General features: G+C 51.7%; 1 protein-coding gene across 1 annotated transcript in view; it reads right to left on the reverse strand.

Annotated features, from left to right (window-relative positions):
- Positions 1-25,081, reverse strand: part of KIAA1614 (KIAA1614 ortholog) — a 39,367-nt gene extending 14,286 nt beyond the window's left edge. Inside the window, exons 1-6 of the mRNA XM_032796197.2 lie at positions 24,755-25,081; positions 19,693-20,712; positions 18,157-18,220; positions 6,187-6,330; positions 2,994-4,720; positions 2,031-2,199 (exon numbers count right to left, since the gene is read on the reverse strand). Coding sequence (XP_032652088.2) covers positions 2,031-2,199; positions 2,994-4,720; positions 6,187-6,330; positions 18,157-18,220; positions 19,693-20,686 — 3,098 coding nt within the window. The 5' untranslated portion in view covers positions 20,687-20,712; positions 24,755-25,081. The remainder of the gene's footprint in view (positions 1-2,030; positions 2,200-2,993; positions 4,721-6,186; positions 6,331-18,156; positions 18,221-19,692; positions 20,713-24,754) is intronic.
- Positions 25,082-26,320: the final 1,239 nt, after the last annotated feature.

The raw sequence follows: 26,320 nt of genomic DNA on the forward strand, positions 1-26,320 counted from the left end.
TACTCTACTGATCAGGCCCGTCTGTTTGCCCCCCCCACGCTTAACCCCTTCTGCTCCATCCATTCCAGCCTGTCTGTGTTCTGTTCCCCACCCCAGCTCCTTGTCCCCGTCCCATTCTCCTCACATAGTCAATCCCAATCTCCATTCCTCAGGCTTCTCATCCCCGTCCCAGTCTCCCTGTCTCAGTTTCCCACTCCCAGCTCCTCATCTTATCTATTTCTCCCCAACCCATTTGGCCTCCAGTCATTCCCCACCCCAACTGCCCCTTACACTGGGTCCCAGTCTTTCTCCCAGGCTCCTCATCCAAACTCAGTCTCCCCAACCCCTCCCCAGCGTTTCCCCTCTCTGGCTCTTTGCCCAGACACAGGTAGATCAGAATGATCCCCACGCTACTGGAGGAGAGAAAAGCCAGGTTTTCAGAGGTGCTGAACACGTGCCTCACACAGTGACTTCCCCTGGACTTGTGGCTGCTCAAAATCAGCCCCCATCACCACAGACACAGGTCACTGAGTCAGTGGCTGATGGGAATACAACCCATATCTCCTGACACCCTGTCATCAAAGCTAAGATACAAGCTCCTTAGTGATGACTGTGATGCTGCTGTAGGATATTAGATTAGGTGACTGCAACATTTCAGTGGGAACTGCTCAGATTACACCTCCCTGCACAGACAACACCCATCATGCATGCCTGATGGCACCTGGATTAACCTGCAAGGAACCCAACATCTGGGTGGGATTCCGAGGCCATGACAGGCCCTGTTGACAGACAACAATGAACATAAGCACTATGGGTATATGCAGGAGAGGTGGCCTCTCCTGTGGGCAGGCAGGTGTGTGGGTAAGACTCTGACAGTGCTTTAAATTGCCTTTGCTACAAGAGACCACCATAGTTTGGCTCCACTTTCCTACCCTACATCAGGGTGGGCTGTTCAAACAGTGGAAAGACTCCCAGGTAAACTTCAAACTCTCCCAGGCCTGAAGGAGCAACACTGGCCTTTAAACTAAGTGGCAGAAACTACAATTTGGGGAGTAGTGGTAGAGAACAAAGAAAAACATTAGGGATGGAAGAAGTTGGGAAGATCCTTTCTTTAAATGGCACAAAGAAAAGGGCAAAGACACCACAGTACCAGCAGCGGCACTGAAAATCTCTCGATGCTGATCAGAAATCCATTTGGGTCTACAATGAACACCATGACTCGCAATCAGGTATAATTAACCCCTTCGTGTCTTCACTGAAGTATTTATTTCTAGCATTCTGGGATGTGGACAGGAAAGGGGGAAATGCATGCTGACTGAGGGGTATCCTCAGTAACGGCAGCAGCAGCTTTTGGGGGAAGGCACAGTGGGGAACAGGAAGTTCCTGGCCAGCTCTAGGGAGAGCAGGGACACCAAGGAGAGGCTGATAGAGGAGGAGAGATGGGCAGGTACATGGATGGGAGAGCAGAATCAGCAGGGGAAGGTTTAATACTGGAAGGCTGGCTCCCCACCAATTAGCAGCTACAGCTGTGCCAGCCAGCCAGCAAGCAGTACTAGCAGCAGCTGGGGGAACAAAGAGCCAGGGAACCAGAAAGGGGCTGCAGATTTGGAGAATGGAAAGGTTGCTGACCCCCTCTGGTCAAACGCTGCTCCCAACTCTTTCTGAAGGGGTACCAGAGGATGACAGGTATTTACATATGCATAGCGCCTCATTACCAGCAGATGGGTGTGTCTGAGGCCTGGGACCTAACTGCCACACCCCTGCCTGCCTTGACAACCCCACTGCCAGGCAGAGCTGCCAGTGCGTGGGTTGCCAGTCTCTCTCCTATCTGCCACCTCCATGATCACAAGCATCAGTCTATATACCAGGCACAACATAATCCCACCCATAAATCCCGAGGGTTGTTACTTGCAAACCTCTGCAGCCACAGAAGGAGCTGTGCAGTTTACAGAAGCAGGAGTCAGTCCAACGCCAAGCCACTCCCCTCCACAGCTCAGAGCCCTTCCACTGATGTGGTTGTAGAGTGGGGAGCTTGCTGGATATTTACTCACCTCCCTTCTGCGAACGGCTTTGCTTGCTGTGACCCAAACACTGGCGCTTCCCCGCTGGACAATCGACCAGCCTGGGTGGGCTCGGTCTCCTCAGCTGCCAGGGAGAGGGTGATGCCCACTGAGCTGATGGCACTGGGAGCAGCAGAGGGAGCTGCTGCTGAGGATGCACCTATCATGACAGCAACATAGTCAGACAAGCACCTATTGGCTGGTTCAGAAAACAGGCTCGGACAGGAAGGTGACTCTGACCCAGCTATTGGAGTCAGCAGGGACGCTGACCTCACTCAGCCAGGCCCGCTGTACTACAGGAGTAGTGATAGTTTTCATTACTCTTCCTACATCCCCATTGAAATGGAGCTGCCAGTACCTCAAGTGACCCCTTTTCATTTAGAGGGTCTAGTCTCTCCCCAGATACCCATCCCTGAAGCCTCTCCTGTCCTGCAGTGGGTGGCTCCCATCTCAGCGGACTTGTGCCATGCACCTGGGACTCTCCCTTCATCTATGGATGACAGTAACCCTTCTCTGCCCCCTCTAGTTCTTTAACGTCTATCCTGGATTGGGTAGCAACCAGCACTATTCCCATATTAGCCAATCTCACCCAGCTGCCAGACCCCACCCCTCCGGGTCTTATCTCCAAGCACAGCAAACATGTGACCCTGGCACCGCAGCCTGATGACCAGCATGTTCAGGCATTGGTGAGCTGTCAGAGGGAGGGCAGGTTTTACCAATGAAGAATATCTGCTCCAAGAGCCCACTACTTCCCTTGCTGCGGAGTTCAACTCTCGAGACTGTCCGCAGGAGCACCAGAGCTCGCTCACCTGTCCTGAGAGAAGGCAGGGAAGTGGCCAGGTCTCCAATCAGACAATGCTTATGAGAGCCCAATGGGAAGCCAGCTCAGAGCACAGAGGACAGGTATAACACAGCCATGTCACTAAGGGGCTAGCAGCAATAAGCCCATCTTACCTTTACTGTCTCCCAAGGAAGCAGGCAGTTTCTGGACACTCACGGCCCACTCTCTGTGGCTCAGAGCCGCGCTGGCAGCCTGGCCATCATTCTGACACTGAGACTGTGTGTTGTTGCAGTTATTGGTGGACAAGGCCAGGAGTCGGCCCTTGGAAAGCACTTTTGAGCTGTGCTGGCTTTTCTGCTCCTCCGGCACAGACCCACACTTGCTGGGAGAAGTGGGACGAGTCACCGGGTCACTGGTCTCATCCAGGCACCCAGTTTTGCGGCCTGTCAGCCTGTAGCTACCCGTCAGGACGGCCTTCCTGTAAGGCACAGGGGAGGAAGCTTTCCCAGTCGGCGGCGGGGCAGGGACCCGAGCCAGCAAGTTGTAGCATGGTGCCCCCTGCTTTGCTTGTTGTTGGGAGATGCCTCCTGCTGCTCTGGGTTGGCTATAGTTGCTGGCTGGCTGAGGGGTGGGGGCAGAGCTTTCCAGTATGCCTCTGTTGCCTGGGATTGACGGTGCTGACAGCTGACCCTGGGCAGGGGGCGGAGGATGAACATGCCCCCGCTGGACAGGGCCAAGCGCTGCATCACCACTGTTCTTCCCAGCCAGCCGAGGTGCAGCTGGGAGTTGGTCACCTTTGGAAAGTGCTTCTACTTCATTGCCTGTTGGCTTGGTCACCTGACCCTCTTTTAGCATGAGGGTGTCCTTCAAGCTGGAGTTTCTTTCCTCACTGATGTTCTCACCAATGGCAGCCCTGCCAGTACAAAGCACGTTGTCAGAGACCCTGGTCCCTCCACTGCCATCATTCACCCCACACTCCTCTTGGCCCACCTTCCTGCCTCTCATGTCCTTCTCCGGAGCACGAGTTCCCCTAGGAGCTTGATGCCCACCAGGCCAGCAGCCTCTGGCATCCTGGTAACCCTGGGGGTGGCAGCTCCCTGGCCCAGCCTCTTCGCTGTCAGTCCTGCAGCTGTCAGATGTGTCGGTGCTGTCGAGAGCTGAGTCCACGTCATCTATGTAGGTGACATCCCCGATATACGTCTCCCTGATCCGCTCCGTATGAACACGCTGCCAGGAAGGAAGAATCCAGAGGGGAGACCCCCTTGGGCCCAAAGTCCTTCCTCTCGCCTCCTGCTGGGAAGCACTTGGCTCCCCACTTTCAGCATCGGTGATGATTGTTTTGTTTTCCTGAGTTACGCTGTGGCCCTCCAATAAGGGCTTAATGGTCTGATCAGCCCTAAGGTCCATGTCCTGATTAGCTGCTGAGCCCCTGAGATAGGAGCCACAGGCTCTGCACTTCCCCTCTGCACTTAGCACAGTGGGCCCAGCCTTCTCAGAGCGCCCCCTGCTGGCCAGGTGCGCAGATGTCCCTGCAGCCTGCCCACGGTTCTGCTGCTCCTTGCAAGCTTTACTGACCCCATTCTCCTTGCGGTGGAAGTCCCCACTGATGTAATCTGAGAGGTCTGGCTTGGAGACCAGTGGGCTCTGTCCCAAAGTCAAGAGGACTGAGTCCAAGACCCGCTTTTGGCGCAGTTGCAACCTCTCCAAATAGCGAACTTCGGCATCCCGGAGAGATTCGTCCTCAAAGCGCACTCGGGATGGGGACAGCCCTCGCTTCCTGGCCTGCCCACAGCTGGATTCCCCACTGGAGGAGTCACTCAGGTTCCCACTGATGTGGGCCTTCCCATTCCTCATAGCATAGCTCTTCTTCAGATCTGGAGCGGTGCTCCCACCCGCATCCCTAATGCAGCCACATAGGGACAGAGAGGATGGTTATGGAGTTGCCAGCCAGTCACCTCTCCCCTTTTATTCCCTTCAAGGGAGTCCTGCCACTCTAGCATACTGTGGGCAAATGGCTCCACCCTGTGGAATGGACCCTTGTCCATCTGAGTGATTCCAGGGCCCCAGGGTCAGGACTCATGCCTCACCCAGCCCACCTCCCTTTCCCTAGGAGGCAAGTACACCCACCTTAAATCACCCCCTTTTGGAACAAGTTTCCCTCCTTTGCTACCAAGACTCAGGGGGATACGTCCAGTGCCCATGGTGAAAATCCCACTGAAACCATAACAGAAAGTCTTAAGGGACCAGTGGATTAAGGGCTAAAGGCCAACAGGGTGCAAACTCAGTCCAGCTGCTGTTCAAATCAGTAAATCAATCTGTGGTAAGTACAGAGGAGAACAGGAGCACCAGCAAAATATGAACAGATAGGATAGATGTAGGTGCCATAGGGGCCTAGGGGCCGGGCTGGGCAGTAATATGCAGGAGACCTGTGTTTGTTTTCATGCCTGGATCTAAACTCTGCTGGCCTAGAGAGGTGTGGGGGAGCACACTGGGCCCCTCGGGAAAGGCAGTCCTGACGCATGGCTCAACACTGACCTCTTCAACAGATAAGGGAGTAGTGTGGCCAGGCTCCCTCAGAGGTGACTGGGACAACAGGCCTTGTTCTAATGTGGAACAAAACCAAACAAATTTTAAAACCTCACAAGCCAAAACTGTCATCCTCTGGAGCGCTTGAGCTTATTTTAGTCTGGGAGACCTTTCTATATCAGTAGCAAAATAAATCGATCTCTGGGAGCCAAGAACTTGCAGTCGGTGCCTCTGTCATCATAAAAGGAAACAATGACACCCCATTCAAATCCTCTAGTATGTGGTTCATTGTATGTCTCTATCCGGTACGCATGGAGCATCTGTACAGTGAAGGTGTAACAGGCTTCTGCTGTGCATGTGACATTTGTTTACGTGGTATAGTAGGCTGCAGAAGTGTCTCTGAACCCTTTTGATACCAGGAACCGGCTTGCTGCCTTCCTAAACTGTGTCAGGAAGATCTCATGAACTGGGGCCAGTCCACGGACCGGTAGTTGAGAAATACTGGGCTACAGAATGCCTAGTGTGTCTGCATCTACATGAAAGCAGGGGTACTGGAACAATTTGGATAGTGGGGGTGCTGAGAGCCATTGAACCAAACTATAAACCCTGTATGTGATGGAAACCACTTCAAGCCAGGGGAAGGCAGCTCTCCTAGTTCCAGTCCCTATGCGTCAGAGCGAGGATCACAGTCTGGTTCTATTTCCATACATGCTTAAGAGTGTGAGTGAGGCAGGAAAGCAGAAGAATACTGCAGGGAGACTGGCAATAGAAGCAGATCTCCCACCCCCTCCCCCTGGCATTCCCTGGAGCTGTGACTGACATGCGAGGCATTGCACTCACCGCTTCGCCTGGGGAACAGCAGGAAGGATGTCGTGGCTGGCTCGGAGAGGGCTCGTCCTGGCCTTCATGCGGGCTCTCTGCAGCAGCTGCTTGGCCTGCTCATGCCTGGGGCTCAGCTCAAGCTCCTGAGTGGGAACAAAGGCCCTGCAGCCAAGCCAGTGGGGAGCAAGGCAGGGGGATTAGAAAAAAATAACAAGGATTAGAAGTGGTTTAACAGTGACGAGGACTGCGGCTCTGCCTGGAAAAACAACCCACAGTGCAGCCTCAGACCCACTGCAAGCCAGCACTAGAGGGCAGCCTATGCCACCAATAGGGGAAGCCAGGGCTCTCACAAGAAAGGCATGGATGCCTGTTTCCAAAGACACAGTGATAGACTGTCCAGGGACAGGAGGAGGAAGGACGGGAGCATTCCCTAAGCAGCCTTACAAGTGGATGCAGCAGCTCTCAGGGACCTAAGCCAAGCTGAGGCCAAATACCCTGAAAACCAGGACAAGGAGCCCATCTCCAGCCACATTAAATGCACCCTCATGGTTTCCACTCCCGCTCAGTTTGACCTTTAAAGACAAACTTCTACTCAGCGACTGGTTTTTGCTGGTCCCTCTGGTGGCTATTTACCAATAGGCCAGAGCTGAAAAGAGCCTGCTAGGCCCCCTCCCCTCTGCCAGTACCCGGCTGTAACTGCTAAATTCCCAGCATACATAAGGGGAAGTTAGATTAAAACAATATACTCGCAATGGAAGGCTGCAATGCAACACAACTGTTTCTAAGACTTCAGAACAATTACACATAAGAACACAATAGCAGACACACAAAGCAGGCTGCCCCCCTAGAACAGAGGCACAACTCCCGTCATCTTGCTCTAGGCTGGCTGGCTGAGCAGGATCTGGGCCTAGCAGCACATATTCTACAGAGCCCCCTAGTCTGCAAACAGGAGCAGCAACCTTCCTGAAATTTAAAGGGACAGTGTGTCATTTTTACACAACTTTCAATGCACCACAGCACCCTGCATAAACATCTCTTGCAAGTTACCTTAAATATTTGGAAATAGCAAAGCAGAAGCTCTCCAGGGACAGGGTTGCTGGTATTTCTGCAGTTTTGCACGCCCATCACACTCCACAGCTTCAGTTGCATAGTAGATTTGCCCAAAGAACAGTTGAATGCTGCGCTATAAGTCACAGTGAAAATACTACTTCTCTCTGCTTTCCCTCTGTAGATCTCAAAGAGAATATCACCTCCATTTTACAGATGCAGAAACTGAGGCACAGATAATTGAAGTGACTTGAACAAGGTCACCAACCAGGTCAGTAGCAGAGGTGGGAGTTGAACCCGGGTCTCCTGAGTCCCAGTCCCTTTGGCACAGGACCGCACTGCCCCTACAGCAATAATATGTAAACGACAGGGAGGACTGGCTGAGCAGAAACAAAATGAAGCAACCAGGAGTAAGGGTTGTGCAGGAGGAGGGACTCTTTCTAACAGGAACTAAACAAAGGTAGCAGAAGCAAAAAGAGCAACAAGCAGGTTTGCAGCCTGAGATCAACCCGACATTCCCCACCTTGTCTCTCTGCAGCAGCCCTGTTTACAGCCTATTCCTGCAACACCTGTGCAAAGTGAAGGGGAAGGAGAACTGAAGTTAACCCCTTGTGCACCGGAGAACGTGTAGAGCCCCTGCAGCCAGCTGTTGGGGCAGTCCCTCCCCAACTTCCTTTCCCTTGGAGTTCAGCTGCTCTGTTCCCTGGGAGCTCCCTCCTCTCGATGATCTCTGGCAGTCTTATCTTATCCTGGTGCTCATTGGCCAATTAGCTGCCAGTCAGTCATCTAGAGAGTTAAATTACAGATGGATTTCTTCTCTTCAAAGGCCAGCTCCCAGCCACCCCATGACATTGGGCAAGCAGTAGTCTACCCCCTTTCGCCCACCGAGATCTGCCCATGCACCTTAGTCCTCACATGTAGCACCCCCTCCTATCCCAGTCAGCTTCGCCAATGCATCTCGGCCCAGGCCATTTGTTTCCTTCAACAGCTTCCTCTCCTCCTCCCCAACGGTCATGCACTGTACTGGGGGAAACCCCTTGGCAGCCAGCACAGCAGGCACAGAATGGGAGGTGCTGTTACCCAATGGGAATACTTGACCCCAATTCTCCAAGAGTCGCACTGGCTCCCTGTCCACTTCCAGGTGCAGGCCAGGGATTGGAGCCCTAGGTGGTTTGGGTTCAGGCTGTCTGAGACACATCTCCCTCCCCACCTGCCACACAGCAGTTGAGGGTCTTGAACAAACAGTCCTTAAGTTTAAGCCAGGAGGCTGGTGCATTCTCCAGGGGTTCTGGCATTCATTCCCTGGCTGGGTTAACAGGGTTCAAGTTTGTTGCCCTGAGGCCCAAACAGGGGGGGTTGTCCAGTTTTCTGGGAGGCCGTTGTGCCTATGTTTTTAGTAGGCTCTGCGTACTGCGGAGCCAGTGCACAGGAGAGATACTTTGCAAAACAATGCAGTACACAGCGCAATACATGGCACTTTCCTTCTCTGTGCACATCCGACTCCCTCTCCAGCTAATCTGCTGATGCCATTCCCGCCCCATTCCACTCAGAGAAATGGCAGGTGCTAAGGTGTGACGAACTGGGAATGTTCTTAATGTTTGCTCTGAATAGTGTATTGGTGCCTCAGTGTCCCCTATGCAGTTCTTAATATCTAGGTGTTGGGATAAGAGTGTGTGATTGCTGCAGAGCAAAGGGCCAGTGCACCTAAATGCCTGGCACTCTGTCTCCTAGCAACTGATGGCCGGGGCCCCTCCTCTGCAAAGGTGCCAGCTGAAGGTGTTGGAGACAAAGAGATCAGGTGACCTCCTGGGAAAGGAACTGAGCAGAGAGGAGGGGCTGGAGGGGTTTGTTAGTCTAGAGCTGGCTGGGGACAAGGAGTGAAGTGCAGACGTGGGGGTCTGGCTCACTGCCCCCCGCCCCAGAATGGACCCGGCCGAGGGGTCCGGTTCGCTGTATCTACAAGCTCTGTTTTAGACGCTGTTCCTGTCATCGAATAAACCTCTGTTTTACTGGCTGGATGAGAGTCACGTCTGACTGCAAAGTGGGGCGCAGGACCCTTGTGGCTTCCCGGAACCCGCTGAGCGCGGGCTTGCTGTGGGAAGCGCACGGAGGGACAGAGGATGCTGAATGCTCCAAGGAGAGACCCAGGAGGTGAAGACGTGTGAGCGTCTTGCCCTGAACAAGTCTGCTCCAAGGGAGAGGAGGCTCCTCAAAGTCCTGACTGGCTTGGTGGGGAGCAGTTCTCATTCCCGCCCTATTCCACTCAGAGAAATGTCAGGTGCTAAGGTTCCCGAGAACAGGAGGGCGCTCCACAAAGCGTGCCAGGGGCATCAGCTTGCAGATTTAACTGAGCCAGGAAGCACTTTGATGCTCTAGTGATGGGTGCTCTGCCATAAGACATCTCTCGCATGTGGCTGTTCAGTCCACAGAAGAGATGAAAGGGGTGGGTGTGTCCCCCTTTGTGTCAGCAATGCCAGGAGTGTAACCCGCCAATGACAAAGCCAATGACCACGTGTCTCAGGGAAGGGAGGAGAGCAATGTCTTGTGCCCCACTAAAGGTTGTTCAACCACAGAAGTTCTTTGCCTACCAAAACATTGAGGGGATGCTTGGTTCCTAGCTCACCAGCAAGTGTCATTAGCAGTCCCTTCTAATGCAGCATCCAGCTGCTCCAGACACATGCTGGGGTCTGACTGGGGCTTCCCCCTGGGCTCTGTCACAGGGTCAGGGAGAGGGATGTATCAGCACATCTACATCTTCCCAGGCAGGTGCACAGCAGCTTTTCCCCTGATCTGAGAGCACGGATGGGGAATTCAGTCTGTTGGGACATGCACCTGTCTGGGACGTGGAACTAAGTGAGCCCCTTACAGGCAGGGGAAAAGTGTTGCCAAGGGCAGGCAGCCCCACAAGTGGGAGAGGGCACTGGGGATGTTCAGTGGTGAAGAATGAGGAAGGAGAGTTTACCAGCGGTGAGTACCTCTGACACAGTCCATTAACCATGTGGCTAATCGCTTACAGGACCAGACACATGGCAGACTAGGCTGCTAGCAATGATGGCCCATAGTTAGGGTTGAGTGGTCATTACTCACAGGCCATACAGACAGGAGATGTTCTCAGACCACCGGACCCCTAGCCAGTTAGTGCTCTGGGGCTGACACCCCTAACATTTCCTTCCATTCGCTTTTGCTCTCAGATTGTCTTCCCCAAAATCACTGCCCCCAGGCCCAGAACTCAGGACCTACAGGCAAATATGGCCTGGAGTGCCATGGTGAGAAGACACCAGCATGAAAGGGAGAGAGAACACAGTCAGGCTGCTTAGTGCCATGTGCTGAGAGCAGAATTACACTGTCGCATCAATGGGAGACACTGGCCCCATCCAGAGGCTGCCTCCTCCCAGTTCACTAAAGCAGTGTAGAGGGACAGCAGGGAACACCCGAGAGTGCTCTGGGCACTGTTCCCATTTCTTCCCTGCTCTGCCTCAAATGCTGTCACTCAACAGCCGGCGCCTACAAAGCCAGGAAGGTTCCCATGACACCAAATGGCCACGCTGTCCTTGAAGGAGGGGACTGTGGGTAGAGTGTAACAATTCCCAGAATCCTCAGCAGAAACGGAAGGGGGTCTGAAAAACAGCCATTGTCCTTGGGATAGCTGCCCAGAACACACTCCTAGCATATACAGTTAGGCAGAGGGGGGCACAAAACCATGGCTGGCATGGAAGAAAAGCAGCTGTGTGGGCCCACACCAAATGTCACTTTTAACTAGCTGAGCAGACACTCATTGTGTCCCAGGCTGGCAGGAGCCTTCAATGAATGCACTAAACTCAGTTTTATGTTCAAGAGCTAGCAGGTTTGTTGAATGCATCCAGCCTCATCCTCTGCTCACACTCTCCCGGAAGGCCCTGCATTGGATAGGACCCATGGTGAATTTTTCAGGGCCTCTCTCTCACATCCTGGCCATGACCATGGAAAGGGATCAACCCAGCTTTGAAGTAAAGTGACGCCCCAACACCAGCTACACCCAAGCCAGAACTCAAACACTTCACTAGCCCAGAGGCACAGGATTTCTGTCAGTTCCACAGGAACCAGCATAGCAGGAGCCACACATAATGCACTCAGTCACACTGCAGACCCTGCCCAGAAGCAGCAGCCTAAATCCACTTGGAATTAGAAAACAATTTCCCAACTGTAATTGGGGCTATAGGCTCCAGTCCCCGGGCATTCAAACTGCAACTGGAGCATTACTGGATCTGTAGTACAGCCCCTTCCTCCCCCTCCCCCCCATCCCCGCCAGGGATTGCATCTCTCCACTGCAAGAGGGTCTGCAGCAGCCCTCTCCCGACACAGCTGTGTCAACACAATGCAGCTCCTCTTTCTCCTCCATAGAGAACCACCACAATCCCTCTAGTGCCGCCAGCTCCCCAGGGGAATAACCCTAGACTGTCTCAACAGCAGCTGTACTAGGATATGCATGTTAAATCTCACCCCCAAGGGAACAGAATCCCATTCTCTCAGGGGCAGTAAGCTCCAAGCTTTCCTTTCTGCTATCTAGTTAAGCTGCTGCACTCAGGACAATCCCCAGGATGCCTGTCCCCACCCACTCCTCTGCTCCCTTGTACATTGCACTGCCCTGGAGAAAAATTGCTTCCCATTCTTCCACTTCACATTGTCTGCAAGCTGCCCCCTGCTCTGTCCCGCCCCACATGTGATCCACAGGCTATTCCAGAGCACAGGCTTTCCCTACTGGCTGCTGCCATAATCCCCCTGATTACAGTAATCAGCTCAGGCAGTCACTTCAGAGAGTCTCAGATTAACCCTTTCATGCCCAGGGCTTCCTAGGAGAAGGCAGGCATGTGAAACACAACAGCGTCCAAACTCACTTCAGAGCAAGACACGCATTCCGTGGGCACATAGTGCTTCCTACTGACTGATGGGTAGATTTGTCTTGCCTGTGGATCCTTTCCGTCACTTGCAGCCTCCATAGCGGGATGGCTACCCACACAGACCACTCCAGAGCTGGAGCTAGCGTATGCAGGGAGCACATTATACTCACCTCTGCAGCGGAGTCCAGACAGTTTCCCAGTGCCATTCAAGGCACTGACTGGATTTATGAGGCCCTTTATAGCTTGGGCCCTAGTATCTTAGGACTTGTCTACACAGGAGCTAAACCGGATGAAGACCAGTTAAGCCGGTTTGAAAACACTTGCATACGCTAACTGCACATCTGTTGCAAACTCTGGAATCATCTTGCAAAGTGAGCTAAGTTCAGTGTGAGCTGAGTTAGTTCAATCTACTGTTCATGTGTACGTGATGCTGCTATGGCAGTCCTCCAATGGCTATCCCACATGGCCTTGTGGGTGGTGGTTACTGACCTCTCTGTTTATCTGTGTGCCCTCCACTGCTGTGGTGTGAAGTTGACCTGAAGTCCCCCTCCTCCAGTTAAAAACTGGCAGAGGGCCAGGATATTTGCCCATTTGCTCCTGGATTCAAATACATCAGCTTTCCTGCAGCATTACTGCAGAAACCCTGCAACATGCCTCGAGCAGCTGCTTGGAGCTATGCTGAGACACTAGATCTCATAGCCATCCAGGGAGAAGCATAGCTGCAGGAAGCCCTTGTGGCCAGCCACCAGAATAAAGATCTGTGTGTGGATATTGCTGGATAGATGTCTTCAAGGGGTGACAACAAGGACTCCTACCAGAGCAAGCTCAAGAGCAAACAGGCAGAGGCCATTAAGGAGGCTGTGTGATTCAGTGACTACAGAACTAGCTCAAGAATTATGAGAAAAGCGAGATTCCCTTCCCAGCTGAGTCACTGATGTGCTGTGACACCTTTTGGCAAGTCACTTCATAGCTATTTGCGTTTGTTTCCCCATCCGTAAAAGAGGGATAACAAACTGAAACTTGGTGGGATAATACACATGATTGGAATATTGGTGTGGATGAGTATAGTTTGCTTAGGAAGGAGAGACGGGAAAAAGGGAGAAGGGGTTGCCTTATATATTAAAAATGTATACACTTGGACTGAGGTGGAGATAGACATAGGAGACGGAAGTGTTGAGAGTCTCTGGGTTAGGATAAAAGGGGTAAAAAACAAGGGTGATGTCGTGCTAGGAGTCTACTACAGGCCACCTAACCAGGTGGAAGAGGTGGATGAGGCTTTTTTTAAGCAACTAACAAAATCATCCAAAGCCCAAGATTTGGTGGTGATGGGGGACTTCAACTATCCCGATATATGTTGGGAAAATAAACCACTGCGGTGCACAGGCTATCCATAAGTTCCTGGACTGCATTGCAGACAACTTTTATTTCAGAAGGTTGAAAAGCTACTAGGGGAGAAGCTGTTCTAGACTTGATTTTAACAAATAGGGAGGAACTTGTTGAGAATTTGAAAATAGAACGAAGCTTGGGTGAAAGTGATCATGAAATCATAGAGTTTGCAATTCTAAGGAAGCGGTAGAAGGGAGACAGCAAAATAGAGACCATGGATTTCAGGAAGGCGAGTTGGTAAGCTCAGAGAGCTGATAGGTAAGGTCCCATGGGACAAGACTGAGGGGAAAAACAACTGAGGAGAGTTGGTAGTTTTTCAAAGGGACACTATTAAGGGCCCAAAAGCAAGCTATTCGCGATGGGTAGGAAAGATAGAAAATGTGGCAAAAGACCACCTTGGCTTAACCATGAGATCTTGCATGACCTACAAAATAAAAAGGAGTCATATAAAAAATGGAAACGAGGTCAGATTACAAAGATGAATATAGGCAAATAACACAGGAATGCAGGGCAAGATTAGAAAGGCAAAGGCACAAAATGAGCTCAAACTGCTATAGGAATAAAGGGAAACAAAGAGACTTTTTATCAATACATTAGAAGCAAGAGAGGACCAAGGACAGTAGCCACTGCTCAGTGAGGAGGGAGAAACAGTAACCACGGAAACTGGAAAGTGCAGAGGCTAATGACTCTTTGTTTCGGTCTGCCACTGAAAAGTCTGAGGAATGTCTAACAAAGTGAATGCTTATGGGAAGGGCCTTAGGTTTAGAAGATAAAATAAAAAGAGCAAGTTAAAAATCACTTGAAAAGTTAGATGCCTGCAAGTCACCGTGGGTACGATGCATGTAACATACATCTCGTGAAATACAGGGAACTGGCTGTTGGCAGTAGTCATTTCCTTTCATGGGACTGGGAAGGCATTTTCCCTGTAGGGAGGTTGTGGAATCTCCATCTCTGGAGATATTTAAGAGTAGGTTAGATAAATGTCTATCAGGGATGGTCTAGACAGTATTTGGTCCTGCCATGAGGGCAGGGAACTGGACTCGATGACCTCTTGAGGTCCCTTCCAGTCCTAGAGTCTATGAATCTATGAATCTATAAAAAAAATCTCCTTTGCTCTGAGTGTGCAGAGAGCTCAGTATTATTCCCCACTTGTAATGGTCTATCTCCATTCTTTGTTAAACTGGAGAATGCAATAGAGCAGAATCCCTTGACTTACATAAAAAGTTTTGCATGAAGGGTGTATCAGGGCACCATCAAGTCTTGTCCATTTCCCTAGTTAGCAGAGACACCCGCTAATGTGACATTCTCTCTCGTTAAGTGCTTGCCGAATTCCTCCCTGCTCCCAGTACTGATCTGTGAGATGCCTCTAGCGCTGCCCTGAGTCAGCCATTCCACAAGTTCACTCACCCACCTACTATGAAACCTGTCAGGTCTCTCATCACCCATGACATCCCCACCAGCTGGAGGCCCAGATCGTACAGCGAACTCAATCAGCAGATCCCCCCGCCAGCTCCCACCTTTGGTGACCAGAGCATCATCCTGCACAGTCCTACAGCTGAGCAGCTGCTCAGCTGCCTCAAATGAGGCCAAACACAGCTGGAAATCTCACTCTCTAGGATCTCTCTCTCTTATTTTTAGTCCATATCCCTAAGGTTTATCATTAGTTCACTGAGATTATAGGTTCCCACCTGCACTATCTGCACTAGCCCATGGGGGGATTTAAGTCCGATTCCCTCCCAACCACAAGCAGTTACAACTTTCCCAGACCTGTATATGTTAACCCCTTTGATCATCTGGGTCAGTCTCTTCCTGGAGATTGTGTGGAGCACAAAGCCCACAACTGGGCCCAGATCTTGGGCAAGCTGAGGGCCATATTTCCAAACCGTGGCCTCTGCGGATGCACTTGAAAGCCAGTACACACAAATTTTGAGCACTAGCACTTGGTGTCTTACAAGTGTGACCTCCCAAGGGACAGTGCTTTAAAATCGCTTGGATCCGTGATGTGCATATGCACAGATGAACATGGAGGCAGACTGGCCTGGGTAGGGCACGGCACTGGGAGGCAAGAGACCTGGGTTCTATTGCTGGATGACTTCGGGCAAGTCTCTCCTCCCCCCACCCCGCCTGTGTCTCCGTCGTTGCAAAGCACTATGAGAGGTGTGCAGAGACTATGGGGACGAGGGCCAACAGGCCGGATGGATGGACAGAGACCAGCTCCAGGTCTTATTGAATATTTGACCCACTGCCTAAAAGGGGACTAACAAATCCCCCAGGGAACACTAGAACTATTGACTCCTCCTTAAAGCCCAGGCCCACAGTTTAGAGCCCATTATTTGCTTTGCCCTATGACCCAGCTCTACACTGATTTGCAAGAATCTGTCTAGCATCTACAACTGCTCTCAGGTCTCTCTCTTGCTCCCTATTCCACAGGATGTATCTACTCCATGAATACCCTGACTCAGGCTCCTAAGCTAACTGTAAGGAGCCAAAAACTACCATCACCACTAGCAGACTGAATAGAGGCCCAGCCCTCGCTGGGCCTGGAGACTGAGCTGCCGATCTCTCACCCAGGGAACTGATCCAGGTGGCTGATACACAGAGGCAGGGCAATAGCTGGCGGAAGCTCATGCTACCCTGGTTCCATAGATAGAGGGCTCCAGAGATGTCAATCTGACACCTCTGCTAAGCACTACAAACAGTTAATTGTCACTGGACCGGGACTCAGCAGACCTGGATTCTGTTCCCAGCTCTGCCTCTAGCCTGCTGGGTGACCTTGGGCAAGTCACTTGTTATTTAGGGAAGGGGGAGGTTGAAACAAATAAATGAGCCATTTGTCCACCCATTCTCCCAGTCTGCATCCCCCAGAAAGAACAGCAATTGGAGGAGGTTGAGATGAGTAACTCACTGTGGAGGGGTTAAGGGGAAACTTCCACCCAATCCACAGGGCAACAGCAGATCCTCTGCAGCCTCAAGCATGCAGTAGCCCCCAGGGCTCTTGTGCTTGTGGGCAATGGGGAGAAGGCCAGGGGATCCCTGCAGTCATGCCCTGCTCCTCTCTCATCCAAGAGCTCCAGGCGCTGGGATACAGCGAGCACAACTCTATGGCAAGCAGATGGTGCACCCCGGAGTCCTGCCACTCCTCCCCACAATGGAATCAGGCCAGATCGTTGGCTCTGCTCTCACAGCGGGGCAGAAAGAGACACCCCCCACTCCATCTTTGCACCTGCTGGGAGTGTAGCAGCCTGACTTCCTAGTGGGTGCCATCAGCAGGGGGTAATTGGTGAGGGGAGCACTCTGAGCAAACAGGGACGGAGCACAGGGCAGAGTTTCCTTGGATTCCAGAGTCATACCACAGACTAATAGACAAGGTGAGGGGAGCAAGTGCAGCACAGAAGACACCCCCCTGGAAGGGAATGGGTAAGGTATGAAGCAAGCCCTTCCTCCTCCGCCCTCTACTGTGCACACGCACACATCCTAACCTCAAAAACCTTCCTGCTGACAATGATTGTTCCCCCAACAGCTGGATCTGAGCTGGTACCCAGAGCCAAAGTCACTCAGAGATCCAGATCTGAATTGGGCAGCATTGGCCCCTTGTCAGGTTTCCCTGGCAAGCCCCCATAAGCAGTAGCCAGTGGCGTAAGGTAAAACTACTTTTAATGGCAGCCCCACACAGGTCACACTGCCATGCTCTGCTAAGAGCTACCTGTCCTCAGAGGAAAAACATGCCTCACATGCTGGACCCACCCCTTGTGAAACACACATGGGACTCTGCAGCAATATAGCATTTGGGGCTATTCAGGGCTCCAGCTGGGAAGAACAAGTCCTGTAATGCAACAGTCCCAGGGCTTATAATGAACTAATACAAGCTGGCGCTGACGGGAGCCTAGAATTAACTGCTCTCCCAGACTTTACTCCTTTTAGCCTTCTGTTTAGATGTGTGTGTTATTTTTTCTTGTTCAAGTGGGTGGTGTATTGCAAACTGTTACAATTACACATTATCACTTTAAATCATAGGGGGTTTCCTGCTCCTGCTTGAAGGCTGGGGGAAGCTACAGGGAAGTGTGTGATTTGGACATAGCAGCAGTCAATCAGCTGCCAGCCACCCTGCAGAAAGGGATGAGATATGCTTCTCTGTCTTAGGGAGCAGCCTGTTCTGTCTCTCTGCTTTTGGGTTCTTGTGTGTTACCCTTCTGAAGTCTGGAAATAAAGTTGTGTTATGTTAAAAGCTTCCAGCAGAGTACTGTATGTTTCCATCTGCTCCTCTCCATGCGTATGCTGGGAAACAAAGCACAGTGAAAGCAATTCCCATCCTTGGTTTAGCAGTGCCAGGTTCCTACTCATCCATGGGCAAGGGGCACTGGCAGGGAATGCTGTGCATTTAGCGATTGCTATTTCAAGTGAACTGGTGGCAACTGCCTGACTCGTGGCCCTGCAGACTGGAGCTCTCCATAGAACCTCAGAGCGGCTGAACACAAGCAGCAGCAGGGCCAGCTTCCCCCAGGCTGGCCTGGGAGAGCACCTTCGTTCTGGCCTTGTGTGTGTGAGGGGGAAAGGCCACCTCCACGGGGAAGGGGTAAATTCAGGAACCAGATGAAGACCCACCAGGGACTGCCTACTAGTTTTAAAAATACATGTGGAGGAATCTTCACTTCCTTCCCGCAGTGTTCTCAACTCTTACCTGTACCCTTCTGAGTCCTGCAGTGAGATCCCAGAGTCCCAGTCCAGGTCATTCACCAGCAGCTCTGCAACCCAGAACAGAGACGCACATTGAGTCGCACACCTCAGCAACAGGTAAAGAAAGGGGTGTGAAAGTGACGCTGCTCTTCTGTTCACTACAGATCTCATTTACCCGCAAACCAACCTCAGGGCTCATCCTCCAAAGCCAATCCTTTCCTTCTAGATTATGTCACCATAATGCAGCGTATTTCAAAGGCTTCCAATCTGCAATATGAAGATTTTTGAGATACCCTCTGGTCTGACCCAAGATACCTTTGTACAGAACCACTGGCAAGAGAGAACAGCATGGGCTTCACTAGGGTTTGTTTTAAAACAAATCTACTTGGACTCGTATCACTCCATTGAGTTGGGTGGTCTCAGCTTTCATGAGATAGTGATAAGGAGAGTTACTGTTGCCTTCCTAGCCATGTTTCCACAAAGAAGGCTGACTACTCACTTAGCAACCCCTGCAGATGGTGCACTACCCATTCCCACAGAAAAGGGATTTGGGGGCCACGGTGCCTAGAGCTACAGTTTTCTACAGGACAGTCTTGTTTCTCCTCACTCAGCCTTTCCCTTATAAGATGGCGAGGACAGAGCTCACACAGCACTAGGCCGTATTTTGGAAAGAAATGGTCACCCTGACAGGGAGTTAGCAAATTAATGATGCACTAGTGGGGATGGAAACTTCTGGAGACAAACAAGTAGTGAGTTTGCTGATCTACTGTCCATAGTAATTCAAGGGTGGATCTCCAAAAGAAAAATTGAGATAAAGTGTCCTGAAAAGGGCTTTTTTTCTGCTTGTATTTTAAATATTAGAAATTCAGGCCTTGGCTCTTCTGTTTAACCTGGAAGACACTATGGATGACTGAAGAACTGGCAGCATTATGACCTCAGATCTATTCTACAAGTGAAACCTGATTAATTGAGAGAGGTGATTTTTATTCACACACTGTAAAATCTTGGGATTGTATGCGTATGGAACTGAAATACTGGAGAAACACTTAACAGAAAAGCTGTCTTTGTTAAAGATTCAATTTTGAGCTGTGAACGCTTGCAAACCGCATCTGAAGCCTCCAACCAGGCTTGCCATTCCTCATTTTTAAGCTACATTGATAAGGCCTTGAATTTAAGTGACTACATAAGGAACGTACACTGATTTAATTGAAGTGGTAGCTATTTTTTTGTGGAGAAAAGGCCTGTGATTTAAAAAAAAAAAGAATACAAAAACCCTCAACCCCCCTCCCCCCGCATTTCAGGCCTTCTTTTCCTATCATAAAGGAGCAAAAATGGGCAACAGTCACAACTCCAGTTTGTTGTGCTTTCTTTGCAGGGCAGCTGTAAGTAACGGTGAGTGAGACTGTGTAATTCAGAGTGGACAGCAGGGGTAGGTACTGCAAGGCAGGACTGAGGTGCATGGCAGAGTAGCATTAAGATGGCTATGACACTTCCCCTGCCCATTACACACACTTGAGATGCTCCCACATCAAATACCCACCTTGAGCAGCTCCATCCTTCGCTAGCATGAGTGCTTCCTTCGCATATCGATGAGGCTCCAGAGGAGAGCGGTTCTGCCTCGACAGGCTCAGCGTCTCCTGCAGCACAGCCCGGTTCCTCTCTACCCGCTCAGCCAGAGACAGCCCGCTGGCAACACTCGCAGCACTGCCAAGGCTGTCCCAGCTCTCAGCCCTCCACAGCCGCCCTGATGGGGCTAACCCCCTGCACAGATCGTCCTTTTGAGCTAGGGGGAGGGTCTCCGAGTCCCTAGCCTTAGCCAGCTCTTCTCCAAAGGGGGCTGGTTTGCCATGGTCTTCAAGGGAAGATTTCTGGCTGCTTGAGGGAGGATTCGTAGTGGAGCTTGTGTCCCAAAGTCCATTTGGGGAGTCCCTTTGGGCCCTGTTTTCTGAGCAGTAGTCAGCATTCTCCTGCATGCTCCTTCCTGGACTTGGGAGCCTCCAGAGTTCCTCAGCTGAACCACAGCCCAAGGCACTGCCTCCTCCCACTGTTCTCTGAGCCTTCAGAGTGTCTACATCGTCAGCGTAAAGGTCTGCAGCCACAGGCCCCTTGGCACCCTGCCCAAAGTCCACATCATCATGGCTGTCTAGCAGCACGTCCGTCAGGTAAGTGCGGATCTGAGCCTGTGGCTCCACCACTGCGTCCTGAGGGACCCCCTCCACCACTGCCGGACCTGGCGCAAGCTTCCCTTTCCTGGCCTTGGGCTTCTTCAGAGAGGCCCATTCCTGGGACACTGCTCCTCCCTGCTTAACGGTTGACCTCTGCTCCTTCAGAGCCTTCACCTTGCCCTCCAGAATAGAGAGAGTGGCCCTGCCCGGTTCCCCTTGCAGGCCCACTGGCTCCAAGGTCACTCGGACAGGCTGGTCGGTGCTGGGCTCGGCACTCTCAGTGGGGAGGTTGCTCCTACTGGCGTTCCTGCCATGCTGCTTCATGCCCTTCACGGCTCTTCTCTTCTCCATAGGCAAGTTCCCCTCCATGCCGGCCTTCTGCCTCCCAGGGGCCCCTTCAGAGAAAACAAACAGCAGTTAGGGCAGAACTCAGCTGGACTGTAAAGGGAGCTTTCTGCAGCACCACAGCTGGATGGGCCTACACACCCTCCTCTCAGGGAACTGCTTTTCCCATTGCTCCCGCTAATAACATTGGCCAGCTCCACACAGCCCTTGCCAAAGATCTCTAAGCATTGCATACAAGTATTCACACTGCAGTAGCCCCTAGGAGCTCCAGTCATGGACCAGGGCCCCACTGGGCTAGGTGCTGCGCAGACAGGACAAAAAGATGGTCCCTGCCCCACTAAGCTTAGATGTTTATTGATTATCCCTGTGTCAAGGAAGGGCAAAGAGAAAGACCGAGCAACTTGCCCAAGTTCACAGCATTCCGGGGACCAGCCAGGAATCCCAGCTCTTAGGGCCCTGCTTCCACTACTAGCCAACAGGCCCTCCCCACAGTTGTGTGCAGTTCTTGGGTACAACCATCATTGCAGGCAGAAATTCACCTGGCGTTGCCGTTTCACTATTTTATACTTTCCATCACAATCCTATGTAGAGAGAGTGGCGCGCGGCTTTCGGATCAGTTACTGCACTAGGCTGAAGCAGGGAGGAAGAGATAAGTTCCGTGAACAGAACTCTGTCTATGGCAATGGGCACTTCAATTTTCCTTGTCTTCAGACACATTAAACAAGTCATTCTCTCTCTGCTTTTATCTCATCTCCCTGTATAAATGGTTTAGAATAGCAGTAAGGGCCTTCAGACTGAGCATTTCCTGGCAGTTATAAGATAAAATACCTATTTGCATTTATCTCATACATTCCATCCGAGGGCTTTTGCAAAGGCAGGTGAGTATTATCATCCCCATTTTAGAGATAGGGAAACTGAGGCACTGAGCGATTAAGTGCGTGACATAGGCAGATCAGTGACAACACTGAGATAGAACTCAGGTGTCCTGACTTGCAGTCCCCAGCCTAGCCTCTAGGTCATGCTGCCTCTCCTCAGGCAGTGAACCAGCTGGTCATTAAGAGCCACTATTGACTGAGAACTGCTGAGTTAGGAAAGTGACCAGCCTGAATGAAGTTTTGGGGGAAGTTTAAGACCCACCCCCAACTCGGCTCATCCACTCTCACGCTACTGCTAGTTGTCAGCACGTAGCAAGGGCTCCTCCACTCCCAAATCTGTCTATAGCATCAGAGGGAACATTAGTGATTTTCAGAAGGTGTGGATCAGCCTCCAGAAGACTGGTTTTTAATGCTGAGTTCGCTAGGCTGGGCTGGTAATCTCCCAAGATTTCAGTTACGTCCTGCCTTCAGCTGGCTGCCAGGGGAAGAACCTTGCTTGTGGCATTCCGGTACCTCCTCTCCTAGAACTGTGGAGCCGGGCAGAGGGGCAGGAAAGCAATGAGCCAGGAGAAGAGCAAGAGAAGATATTCCCAGACAGGTGTGGGTCAGTTCTGCATGGGTTTGGAGGAGCGGTTGGGTGAGCATGTTAATTCCAGCCACACACGCATGATCATTTCCTAGAGTAAAGACCTCGTTCTAGGCATCGCAAACTGACTGAGTGTGCAGTTCCTTGCTGGGAAGGTCAGGGCCCCAGGTGAGGTCAGATGGACTCCAGTGTAGAAAGCTGAGTCCCTCCACTACAAAATAAGTTTAAATTACTATTTTTAAGTGAATCCAGGTGTGATCCTTTGTATTGCTGCATTGTGGGAACTGATATTTAGAAATACATAGATGTACCCAGGATAGATGGATCCTGACACCCAATGTTCTCCTAGGTTTCTCACTAGGACAGTGGGTAAACACTCTCTGTGGCCCCTCCCCTCACCACAAGTCAAGACTGAGGATAAGAGTGAGCAGGTTCAGGCATTCGCCTAAGGCTGAGACGGACATTGAAGAGTGGGCACAAGGGTGAGGGCCACAGCAGAATTCTGAGCAGGCTTTGGGGGGTTGGAGGGGAAATCAGCAAGTGACGTGAAACATTCTCCTGGACTTTCCAGAAGGTCACAGGGAGAGAGACTTCAAACACAAGGGCAGTATGGGGAGGGAAGGGGAAAACCTGGATCAAAAGAACTATACTCTCCCTGGAGCTGTTTCCAGACCTGAGCCTCACAGCAAACTGTTCAGAAGAGACAGAGCTGCTGCCATCTCCACTTACCACATGGCTCTCCACATGGCCTTGGCTGGGATGTAGCGATTGGATGCTGTCAAGGAGCAATGGCCAAGCCCAGCCCTCCCGGCTACACAGAGCCGCAAGAACAGGCATATTTAGTACCTTCCCTAAACCCAAGTAGCTGGCTCTGAACACTTGGGAGCTACCCCACATCCCATTTTAAAATGGTAATGATTTTGCCCTTCTGTAGCACCTTCCATCTGAGGATCTCAAAGCCCTTTGCATACTTTAACCCATCCTCACAGCATCCCTCGAAAGCAGGGGAGGTATTTTCAGCCCCATCTGACAGATGAGGTCCATGAAGTCAGAAAAGCTAAGGCCCAGACTTTCAAAAGTGACTAGTAACGGGACTGTCCAACCTGAGGCATTGTGAAGATCCTGATTTTCAGAATGTGTGGAAAATCAGGTTCCTTTAAGGTGTCTCAAAGTGGGCAAACAAAAATGGAGGCACCCAAAATCATTAGTCACTTTTGAAAACCTTGGCCTAAGTGACTTTCCCAAGGTCACACAGCAAGTCAGTAGCAGAGTCAGGAATAGAGCCCAGGAGTCCAAAGAATCACCCTCCACCCAGGTCACTGCAGGCTGATGATCCTGCAGTCCAATGCCTGTGTGTTGCTGTGATATTCCACTGATGTGCCAACACCCGCCTGGAATGTAACACAGTGCTGCACTGAGTATCCAGGCAGCACTGCACATGTGCTTTGATCAGCCTACCTCGCACACAAAGCAGCAGTGAAGTGGTTAAAGATGTTACACATGTCTGGATGGGGAAAAATGAGTGTGACGCATTTCAACATGTTAGCCAGCGAATCTTCCAAGAGCAAAAAAGAAGCCAAAACTTGTTTTTCACCTCCAAGTTCAGCAGAAGTTTCACTGCTTAGGGTTTGTCTACAGGGGGACAGAATGGTATAAACTAAGATGTAAATTTAAACCAGTATAGTCACCCTCTCACCATCATGTAGATGCTCTTATACTGGTATATAAGTTTTTTGTGATTTAGCTTAACCCTCTTCCCAAGCAACATAAACTAAACCGAAAACAGGTCTTCTTCCAAACATTCACATTGCGGGTGGGGGAGTTATACTGGTACAACTATATCAGTATAATGTAAAACTTCCCCATGTAGACAAGCCCTTGGAGTCCCAATGACTCATTCAGAAATACGTATCTTAAAAAACCACCAGACTGGAAGAACCTTATGCAGAAGCTGTAGGCGACAAGAGGCTAAAATCACAGCTTGCCTAAGTGAGTACAACTCCAAGTGTCCACTTGTGACCGTATTGTGTGGTCCAGTGACATGGAGGTGTCAAAGGGAGGTCAGGACATGCACAGCTGAGATGCCCAAATCAATTAGTTGTAATGCAGTCATGCCCTGCTGTGCTAGGTGCTGTACAAACACAGCGAGAGGCAGCCCCTGCCCCTAGAGTTTACAGTCCTACTAGATGAGAGATAGAGTAAGGGGAAAGGGAGGGTTATTTACCTGCATCTTGCAATGGGGGAACTAAGGCAGAGAGATGCAGTGATCTGCTCACTGTCACAGTCAGTGTGTAGCAGAACCAGGAACTGGACCCAGATCTCCTGAGTCCCAGTTCTGTGCCTTAAGCCACGAGCACCCTTCCTGTCTTGTGGCACTGGGGGTAATAGTGGAGCATTCAGAAAATACCGGGGTCTCCTCCTAATGTACCACACCAGCTGATCCTGGGCTTCACAGAGATGCATCACAGTCACCCCCAGCTTGCATCCTCTACCGCAAACACCCACTCCCAGCCCTGTATAACCTCCTTTAAGGCCTGAGATTCAACTGTCCTAGCCAGACAGAGGGCATGGGATAACTACTAAGGAATCCCCCTCCCCACATCCTATTCAGTTCTCCACTGTCATACTCACCAAGCCTTCCTGAGTCAGCTGGGAATGGTGTGCTGCTTCTGTGTGGGACACAGGAGCTCTCCCCACAACTGAGTGGTGGGTAGAATCTCCTCCCCAACCTCCATCCAGGCTCCAGATTACACCATGGGACAGAAGTGTCTGCGAACCAGCTGCCAGTGGTGCCGGCAGCGCTCCATCTCCCCGAGACTGGATCCCGGAGGCCCTATCCGCATGGCGGGAGCTATTCCTCAAGGCAGGGCCGGGCAGAGGCTAGTCCGCTCTCTGGCCCTCTTCGCTCATTTCTCTTTCCTATGCAGCACTGCGGGGATGATCTTGGGAGGGAGGCAGGAAAAAGAGCATCCCTCCCGCCCCCAGATGTTAACCTTTTATAGCCACACCGTTACAACCAGCAGGCAGCGGGGAGGAAGCAGAACTGCACTCAGGAGAGACATACACCAAATATGAGGGGGCAGCCTGAGAGCTATTTTGGGGGAAATCATAGCAGGACCCCAGCTGGGGAGAGGTGGTTAGCACAGGGATCACAGCAGGACCCTAGCCAAGGGGGAAGGGGAAATCAGCTCAGGGAACAGCAGCAGGACCCCAGCAGGGGTAAGGGGGGCAAGTCTGCATACGGGATCGCAGCAGGACCCCAGCTGGAGGGGACAAGGGCAGGGGGGAAATCAGCACAGGACCAGCTGGCTCAGCACAGGGCTCACAACAGAACCCCGGCTAGGCCTCTCTCTGCCACGACTCCCACGAGTTAAACGCGGTGGAGTTTTCCTAGCACTCCAGCTAGAGCAAGGGCCGGAAACCAAGAGGCAGGAAAACAAAAACCAAACCACAACCTTTGCCAGCAGCGCCTGAGTTCACTGCTTGGGTGACTCCCCTCCACAGCTGGGGTGCCCCCGCCCCCCTTCTCCCCTCCCCTCTCCTTCCAGTGATCCAGCTGTGCAAGCTGAGAGAGCCCGGGGAGCCGGCCCCGCGCATACCAGGGCACCCAAGCAAAAACACATGCTAACCACGGAACCGCTGGCTATAAAAGGTAAGACATGTTTGGAGGGGCCCACAGTGTCACCATGGCTACCCACTTGCTTGGCCAGAGGGGAGGGGTGGGAATGGGGGAAAGGCTACAAATCCACCCCATTGGCTGCACAGCCCCGGCTAGCTGAGGTGGGAGGGTGGAATTCTACACCCCGTGGGGAGCTGCTCAGTCCCAGCTTGGAGGGAAGTTGGGAGGGAGGAGGAAGCGGGAGGGGACGGGAGGTGGTGGAAGCTTGGCCGCCTTTGGCTGCTAGTCAGGAATGTCCCTTGTTTAGTCTCCATTTTTGGAGGCGGCTGGTAGAACTGAGACCCACAGGCGGGTAAAGCGGCCCTAGGAGAGCGGCAGGGCCTCTCTGGCAAGCGGAGGGAGTTATGTGGGCTTTTCAAAGGTGGGGGGAAGGGCAGGCTCTGACTGCACGTTGCTTTATCAGTCCCTAGGCTGGGGACTCAGCCCCCAGGGCCAGTCAATCCTGGATGTTCTTCAAACCATGGACCAGACACAAACCTGGAGGACCCATGTTCTGCTAAGAACCAGACTGAAATTCA

The sequence above is a fragment of the Chelonoidis abingdonii genome, chromosome 7 (assembly GCF_003597395.2).
Source record: "Chelonoidis abingdonii isolate Lonesome George chromosome 7, CheloAbing_2.0, whole genome shotgun sequence".
Taxonomy (NCBI): Eukaryota; Metazoa; Chordata; order Testudines; family Testudinidae; genus Chelonoidis; species Chelonoidis abingdonii.